Source organism: Bombyx mori, chromosome 21 (genome assembly GCF_030269925.1).
Source record: "Bombyx mori chromosome 21, ASM3026992v2".
NCBI classification, from domain to species: domain Eukaryota; kingdom Metazoa; phylum Arthropoda; class Insecta; order Lepidoptera; family Bombycidae; genus Bombyx; species Bombyx mori.
Genome location: NC_085127.1, coordinates 8,746,004 through 8,754,996, shown reverse-complemented (window position 1 = coordinate 8,754,996; position 8,993 = coordinate 8,746,004). Strand labels below are relative to the sequence as shown.

The 8,993-nt window shown below is 39.1% G+C and overlaps 1 protein-coding gene across 2 annotated transcripts; it reads right to left on the bottom strand.

The window, feature by feature from the left end:
• Window positions 1-246: 246 nt before the first annotated feature.
• On the bottom strand, window positions 247-8,649 carry Or-21 (olfactory receptor 21). 2 transcript variants are annotated; one of them, XM_062674534.1, is made up of 6 exons: window positions 8,181-8,637; window positions 7,413-7,722; window positions 5,663-5,759; window positions 3,781-3,891; window positions 614-790; window positions 247-338 (listed from the first exon to the last, which is right to left on the bottom strand). In XM_062674534.1, exons 1-6 carry the CDS (start codon window positions 8,635-8,637, stop codon window positions 285-287), a joined length of 1,206 nt encoding a protein of 401 aa, XP_062530518.1. In that variant the 3' UTR covers window positions 247-284. The 2 variants fall into 2 exon arrangements, with proteins under 2 accessions (XP_062530518.1, NP_001104831.1); NM_001111361.1 differs by having other exon boundaries at window positions 285-338; window positions 644-790; window positions 3,781-3,836; window positions 5,659-5,759; window positions 8,181-8,649.
• Window positions 8,650-8,993: the final 344 nt, after the last annotated feature.

Sequence of the window (8,993 nt, the reverse complement as noted above, 5' to 3'; positions counted from 1 at the left end):
TCAACGTTTTATTTATTCATGAACATGTTCGTAGCACGCAATGCGTAACATTGAAATGTTTTATATTTGCATACGTACGCAATACAGAAATCTTAACGATAACAGATTTATCAGAATTTGCGATCTTACGTACATTGTGTAACGTGACTCGAACAAAACAAATGACAGTAGTGAAATATAAGTTGTCGATAGAGATTTTTTCGGTTCCATTACATTGAATCAATGAACAAATAAATACAAAAAAAACACATCTCATAATTCTTTAATAACAAAAATGAATCGAGCTACTTATTCTGCGCGTAAAACAAAGCGAACACCGAATACGTACTCCTCACCACCTGAAACATGAAACAATTTAATAAAATGATCGCTCACTGAACCGAAACAGAATGAAAGTTATGTGCAGACATTTCAATGAGCTGGATTCCGCGATTGGACCTTCAATAGTATTTATTTGCAAACAGATCCTATTATAGGTTTTATTTAAATCGCACAATATTACAAATTCTCCGTTGTCTTGAATTGGTTGTACAATGGGATACCCAATTATTTCTTAAGAAATATGCAAACAGACAGAACTAAATACTGCTTTTGATAAAAACTAAATTTTTACCAATATAAACGTGGCGTAAGTTAATTCTACCATTTTAAAGGCTTTCATAACCAGTGGGCTTTGGGCTCGCAGGATTGCAATCAAGACGATATCTCTGATATTCCTTTGAGTCGATAAAACTGGCGAATTGCACTTGTGCCAACCACAGTAGAATATCTCATCTGATAGCAACGATGCCTGAAAAATTAAAATACAATTATTCCAAGTCGTCGTAAGACACTGAACCAGTTAAGAATAAAGTGTGCTTTAGTAGATAAATTGATCTGAAATTTATGGCTATTACAAAAACTTATGCAAATATCTTCTTAACGAAGATATTATTGGTAATACTTTTAGGCTTCAATGACTGATCAGCAACTTGCTCTTATCGCCAATTACTTCAAAATTTTAGACAAATACAAATTGAACCTTAATTTAAACTATAGTTAATAAGGATGATTTCCGTTTTTGTAAGCACAGGTTCCACTAATAGTAAAAATAAAACGCAAAGTTGAAGAAACTGCCACATTACAAGATTAGGGAGAGAGGTGAATGATATGCAACTGTAGATCAAAGAGATTTATGTATCATATATAATAACCTAACAGTTTGTCTGCTAGATGCCAGATTTAATTACAGAGAAATAATTACAGAGATTTAACCATAACCTTCTCCGACACCCGCAACATTGAACATTCCAATTAACTACTTAAAAACATTTGGAGTCGTCGCACAGATTGTGTCATTTAATTTCAGGAAAAGTGGTCATATTTCATCTTTCTATGTAGTTTCTAAGTCATTTTATGAGCTGTATCTGATATAAACTAAATTATAAGTCAAATCAAAAAGCCCGGAAAAAAAATTATGTGTTCACCATGACTTGTAAATTCGTTCAACAATACCAAAGCCTTACACAACCTTACAGATCCGGGAAACAACGTATAATAAAGAAAGGGTCGAAGGCATCAACTAAAATATGTTTTTACAGTTAGAATATAAAAATGAAGCTACAATGTAAGATCAAACATTACTGCTATCAACATAAATCACAACTTTCGCCGGGTTTTGTTATTTATGTGTTATGAACCAAAAAATCTGAGGTTTAGCCCTATGTCATGCCTCAGATAATGTGAATTTACGACTGGATCTGGACGTTTTTGAATTGCAACGGAATCATAATTTATTTGAAAGGGCAATAAATAATCAAAGAAAAGTTTATTTTAACAGGACCTGTCCTTTTACCGTAAGTGAATGCGACCGTGGCCTAATAGGTAAGTGGTCTGTGTGGTAGTGTCGAGTAAGACGATCACCCTAAAGGCAGATATCATCAGTGGACCTTACACGTGTCCTAAAATGGATTACTCGAAATAAACAAACCTACAAATTTATTAATTTGGGTAGGGTGCTGGCTCTGAGATATTGTGAGAACATACGATTAAGTGCCACCATTGTGCCTATTGCAGCCCCACCACAAGATAACTGAGACTTCTCTCTACTATAGGTAATACTAGCTGTGCCCGCGGCTCTGTCCGCGTGGAATAGCGATTTTGGGCAGCAGTTCTAGGACATATCTCTTGGTTTATAAACACCGTCATTTGGTATTTAGTAAAATCGAATTTAACGTAATGCTTCTCTATACACGACATTAGACGTATATCCATCGGGGATCAAAGCATACAGGTTGCTAGGATTGCTAACATGTGGACAGAGCTACATACCCGTGTGACCGAGTTGACTGTGTGAAAAGCAGTTAACACTTAGATCTACACCCAAAACTTTTAGCGACCTTGGCCTTTTTTTATTATCATCGCGAAACATAGGCTCACTGAAAACGCGATCGGTAGTGAGTCGTGCTTCTCGTTCTTCAAGTGTCTCCTGAGACCGGGCATTTGCTGTCCGAACCCTCTGAGAGCTCAGACGGATTCCCCTATCAGTAAAGGTCTCAGACTCAGGCGATAGTGCATGAGCCTCGCGATCGGCAGTGATACGTGTTTCTTGTTCTTCAAATGTCTCCTGACACCGGGCATTTGCTGTCCAAGCCCTCTGAGGAGCTCAGGCGGGATTCCCTATCAGTGAAAGTCTCAGACTCACGCGATAGTGTATAAGATTCGCGATGGATGGACAAACTTGCGTCACGCTGTTGCCTGTTCACCCTAATTCGAGTGGTCTTTTTTTGAGAACAATGTGAACTCAATCGAGATTCTCGCTGAGCCGAAGTTTCTCTATCACGAAACCTCGCCTGACGTTCCTGAGATGTAGTGAGTCTTGCCTCATGACCTTCTTCAGATTCCTGTGATCGAACTAATTTCATCCTTTTAGCTGCACTGGGGGAGGTTGGATCTTTTTCGAGGTATTCTTACAATAAGTAGTACCTACTAACACAACGTTATTTGGTAAACACGTACTTATCATAAAACTAAATTATAAATACTTACAGATTATTACACAGTTTAACTTTATTACAGTTTAATAATAATAACTATTAAGACGTGTCAACCTAATCTTTTAACTATAGAAAACTAACGTGCCTATGGGCTAACTTACTCGTCGAGCCCTTCGTTGCAAACAATAGGCTCGGCAAGGAGGCAGCAGCGCGGCATCGGCGCGCTTTATATACCCGCGCGGCCGCACAGGCGTAAACAATCTACAAACGCCCCGCTACGTGATTCTTTAAATTGGCATAACTTTTTTATTTATAAACCAATTGACATGATACAAACACTAAATGTTAAGTAAAGCTTACCACAATCAATTAGTGAACCACATGTAAATCAGCAGAGCTGTTTCTGAGATTAGCGTGCACAAACGCACAGATAAACATACAAACAGATAAACAGACAAAATTTCACAAAATCATTATTTTGGGTTCTATTGCGTTCATAAAGCCCCCTATAATAGTTTTCCTGAGATATCTTCCATGTACAGACAGCGACCAGTTACGTTTTTATTATATGTATTGATGATTGATGATGATGATGATAATATTGATGATAAACTTCCTTTATATGAACTATGAACTAATATAAATATAATTTTCCTACGGGTTCCCCCTCGCAATAACTGTAGCAGTGAACCGAATTTTACAGCTCGTATATGAAAAATGAGTGAAGTGGCGTAGGTCTTATAATAGAAATTTACATACACCCATTTCATATAAATATAGAATTCTACACAATTGACGTACATACCTGATAGGTAATTTCGCCTGCATTGCACAGGAATAATGCAAGTAACAAATACATAGCTGCTAAAAAGAAAAATATCTTCATGCCCATAGTAAACGTCAGTTGATCTGAAAGCTACAAAATAATGGTTAATTCGCCCTCATATATATTATGTAAATACCATATATTGCAAATGTGTTCTTGGTATAACTCATCAATTTTGATGAGCATATTAAAATAGAAATGAACGTTTTAATCTCAGTTGCCATGTTTTTATTACTTTTAATGTTTGTATAAATTCCCTAAACATAAAAGTCGGGGTGTGTATATATGTTTACATATATAAATCTTCAGATTGGATTGTGTGGACCCAGCGGTAGCGACAGACAGTAGTAAATAGTGACAGTTAACAGTTAATCAAAAACGGACCAGCAAAGCGGGCCGGGTTTGTCTATAGTAGAGTTATTTTGTCGCTGCAGCTTGGGTCATAAAACACAGCCGGGCTAGGGCGGTGAGCATGTTGCGCAGGCGCAACGCCATTATCGATAGAAACAAATCTGTCATCGAAGGCAGTCATAGTATATATGTCGAAGAGAAATTTGTTTTTGTGCATTCGTTCTCTGAATTTCTTTAGTGACACAATGGCTACTCCTTTGTTTTGTACCAAAACGGCACAATTTATTCAAAATAATATTTTGCCTGTTGGCATCAATATACCAGCACAAGCACGTGTTGTTATCAACAATGTTTTAAATTTTTTGAATTATTAATGCGTTATTAATGAAACCCACTGTGACTTGTTGTATTCTAAACTTTTGTACTTATACGTTGCTTTATCAATTTTTTTCTTTGATTTTTATCACTAACCCACAAAATGACAAAACTAAATATACTATCGATAACGCTTATCGACAACAATAATTCGCATCACTATTCTCGTCCATAAGGCTCGTGAGTGGAAGAGAGAGCGAAATATTCGCTTCACCGCTCCGACTTTTTATGACCCAAACTGCAGCGACAAAATAACCCTACTATAGTTTACTATTTATTAATTAAATAAACGGCTAGCTGGTCAAAACTTCGGAGATCCCAATTTATAAATGGCGTACAGTCACAGAATTTCCGGAGAAACTGAGTATTACCATTTATTCCACAAAATCTGTACCTCTATTGGAAGTTCATCTACTTTAACAATAGTACCAGCACTCGCCACCGAAGTCAAGCTGAACAGTTTCACCAAGAGCCACTTACCTCCCGTACAGTGGGTTTAGCTCATTCCATCTAACACAATATAAGCCTAAAATGGACTCTATTTGTGGTGTTTCTGGCGCTTTATGGCATGATGTTTTAGGTGATGCTTCAGAAGAGTATCTAACAATAGGTTATAGGACAATGCGATTATACAATGTCCGCTATCTATGAACTAATTGCCGCATATTGAATTTTTCTTCTGGTACTATACTTTGAAGTATACTGATAGATCACGAATATTAATTTACATTTGCAAATGGTCTTTTTACTATTACAAAAATTTATAAGACTTTCAAATTTCCATTAAAGAATATACAGAATAATGTAGAAGAATATACAGAGACTGAAAACAAAATGTAGCTGAAATACATAAATGCACCCAAAAGTAGAACTATTAGTTCATGTTCTCAACCAAGAGCTCGTCTAATCAATCACTTTACTCGTTTTAATACTTTTATCATGAAATCGTTTTTATCTTGATAAATTTCTGAGCATAAATAACGAACGGAACGATTTTGCCAGTTTCTATCGCGCAAGCAAAAATCTCTAAGGAAACGACGTTAACATTTTCAAGGCAAATAACGCTATCCCTCTGGAAAATCAGTAGAAAAAGTCGTGGGCAAGTGAAGACAAGCGTAACAATTGTATTACTTACGGCAATTTGAAGTAGTAGCGAGACCGCCGAGCCCGAACTCTGACAGAGCTGTAACGCCATTACTGTCCCGAACGCTTTGTCGATGTCTTTTGATAAACTGAAGCGGAAGTTCACATACAATATAATATTACTAAAAATATTGTGTATTTTGTTAAGAAAAATTTTCATGCTTAATTTCCTATAATTGCTTTTATGTGTAACTTTCCACCCACAGCTTCACCGGCGTTAACTATTGAATATGAAAACTTAAGTTAACATAACTTAACAGACACAGTTACTTTCGCATAAATAATATGTGTTATGCTTACAGCTTCTAACACTTTTTTTTTTGTCGGGCCGGGGGCCGAACCTCCTACCAGGTCCGAGGAGGTATGTGGGACTTAACGATCTGCAGGTGTTGAGAGCAGACCACGGGCCCAAGGAATTTTAGGGCCCACCCACTAAACGACTCCCCTGGACTCTTACACCCGACATCCGATCTCCGTCCGGGGTCAAAACCCGGTCAGAGTAGGGGGTTCCTGCGGTCAGCACTACAACCAGACACGCGGCGCCACCTCGAGGACGCCCGACCCACGGATCGTCGAGGCGATAGTCGACGACCAACGACGTCGGCCTACGCGGTACGGCGGCCCTACCAGACGACCAGCTGGACAAATGCCCTCCTCCGACCCCCGGCTCGGCGGCGGCGGCACGGCGCCGAGAAGGAAGAAGAGCTCTCCCTCTCCCGTTCCGCCACCTCCTTCTGCGAGATGGTGGACTCGCAGAAGTCGAGCATCGCCTGCAAGGACTCGTCGCTACCGAGCATCGTAGCCACGACGGCCGGAAGCGACAAGTCCGGTCCTATTTTTGCAACGAGCAAGCCGCGCTGCTCCGCGAAAGCGGGGCAGTACGCGAGCGTGTGCTCCGCCGTGTCCTCGTTGCAGCCACTGCAATCGTGGCACTTTGGCGTCGGCTCTCTCCGGGCGACGAGGTGCAGGTAGCGACCGAAACAGCCGTGTCCCGTGAGCACTTGCGTCGCTCGGAAGGTGAGACGTCCTCAGTCGCGATTCACGCAGTCCGAGAGGACCGGGCGGATCGCCTCGACGGGCCGTAGCCCGTAGGCGGCGTCCGCCAGGCGGCCACCAGGCGCCAGCGGCCAGACCACGCCTCGAGCACGGTACGACGAGATTAACAACTTCAAACACCTGACAGATAAAACAAGAAAAAGACTTTTTTTTTTCAATCTAATTTTTGAAAAAATGCCTAAAATATCACTACTCCAAATGAATACTTGCCAACCTATGAAAACTTCCTAAAAATACATTTAGTAGTTCCGGCGATGTGCGGAAGCTAACAAACAAACAGACATTCTACTTCAAATTCAAATCGCAGGTTTATGTTAAGAGTAAATACATTTTATTACTAGTGGTAGGACCTCTTGTGATTCCGCGCGGATAGGTACCACCACCCTGCCTATTTCTGCCGTGAAGCAGTAATGCGTTTCGGTTTGAAGGGTGGGGCAGCCGTTGTAACTATACTTGAGACCTTAGAACTTATATCTCAAGGTGGGTGGCGGCATTTACTTTGTAGATTTCTATGAGCTCTACTAACCACTTAGCACCAGGTGGGCTGTGAGCTCGTCCACCCATCTAAGCAATAAAAAATAAATAAATAAAAGTAGTTATGTGTGTATACTACTCGGGAAAACCATTAGAAAATGAAACTGTTCATAACTGATTCAAACTCATCTAAGAAAAGATGGTTCGGTTACCTTAACAATTCATTATGCATTTTGATACCCTCGACAAGTCCTTGAGCCAATTTCTCAGCAGCCAATCTCGCCTTCCCAGCCGCTACAAGCTCATCTACATTCTCCCTTAATCTTTTGAAATAGTGCCTCAACGTTATGAATTTATATTTGTACATTATTAAATACGCCATTGTGTACGTATCAACTGATATAATCATAGTCAGCAACATCATCAGTAAGACTAGTGTGGTGGCAATTCGGACAATGGTTGCCGCTAATGTATCGTCATCGTTAGATGGGTAATATGTGACTATAGTGACGAAGTGAGAACCTTTGAAATAAAAAAAATGTTACTTTTTCCTTGCTCTAGATGGGCAGACGAGCTTACTCACCTAGAACTAAACGACTATCTCATAGACGTTGAGCCCATAGTCATCACCAATGTGTGTGGGTATTCAAAACGTATGTAGTCTCTAGTTTATATACTACAGGAAATCTTAGTTTCGGGCTAATTATTATAACTGTATAGTGACTTCCAAACTGCTATGGACCACAAGTAAAACGTGGGGATTGGCCTATAGGCTCTGACAAGGTTAGTTAGGACATTTATTCAATAATTTGTGCGCTAAAAAATACCCTTTGTATTCAGAATCTCCTTTGAATAAAACTTGAAAAGGGCTTTTAGGTTCGTTTTCAAGCCATCCGTACTATCTTATAGAGAAATTTTATTATTTTTAGTTACAAAATAAAACTTTAATTACAATCATAATACAAATATATAATACTGACCATTATAAAATTTTCTCAAACCTTCAAACACGTAAAACGTGGCTGAACCATAAACCGCGACACAATAAGCGACAACATTTATTTTCACGGTCCGATACATCTCGTCCATCAGCGTTTGTTCCTCGTGAGCCTCGCAAATCATCATCATCTTACGATTCAGCGTTTTCAAGAGCTCTTTGTTTTTTATTATGGAAATAAATTTAATCATAACAACGGTGTGGCTTGTGGCAAACGTCACGGAGTCCCGTTTTTCGTCCTCCGGGAAATCGCCCATCATCGCCGCCATGATCTCCAGCACCGTCATGAAGCCATACGTAAAAAACAAAACGCAGCTATAAATTTTGTAAAGCAGTGTTTTGTCATTTCTAGATTCCGTTTTTTGATACCAAAAGTTTCCGGAGCCGACCAAAAAGATTTTATCGCAGTACGTCTTCAAGATGTAGTGATTCTTGTTCATGTTTTTGTTCATTGGTTGAGTTTTGTGCGGAACAACTGCTTTACCAATCAAGCTCATTAAATAGTTATTATAAAGGATTAACCATACTACAAATAATATAATTCTCCCTAACAAATTCGATCAACTTCGCTTACGTATACTATGTATATGCTCGTATGATAATTTAAATTAATTGAATATGGGCTAAATAAACCAATACCGCGTTGGCGTGAGAGCCGAATCGATCTGATCAAATACAGAAATTTAATGAAATGTATTTGCTTATATGTGATTCCATGAAATTGATGTCTCAAAGGCTCTGACGCTAGTTTCTAAGGTTTTAATGAAGTAATTGAACAAATTGCCTCGAAATTTGT

Bases quoted from the DNA above. Each gene is read 5' to 3' on its own strand.
- Or-21 (XM_062674534.1), bottom strand. From the start codon at position 8,637: ATGAACAAGAATCACTACATCTTGAAGACGTACTGCGATAAAATCTTT. The intron at 3,892-5,662 runs GTAAGTAATACA...ATTATTTTGTAG, and splicing joins CGCTACTACTTCAAATTGCC to CTTTCAGATCAACTGACGTT. The intron at 339-613 runs GTAAAAATTTAG...TTCATGTTTCAG, and splicing joins CTTACGCCACGTTTATATTG to GTGGTGAGGAGTACGTATTC.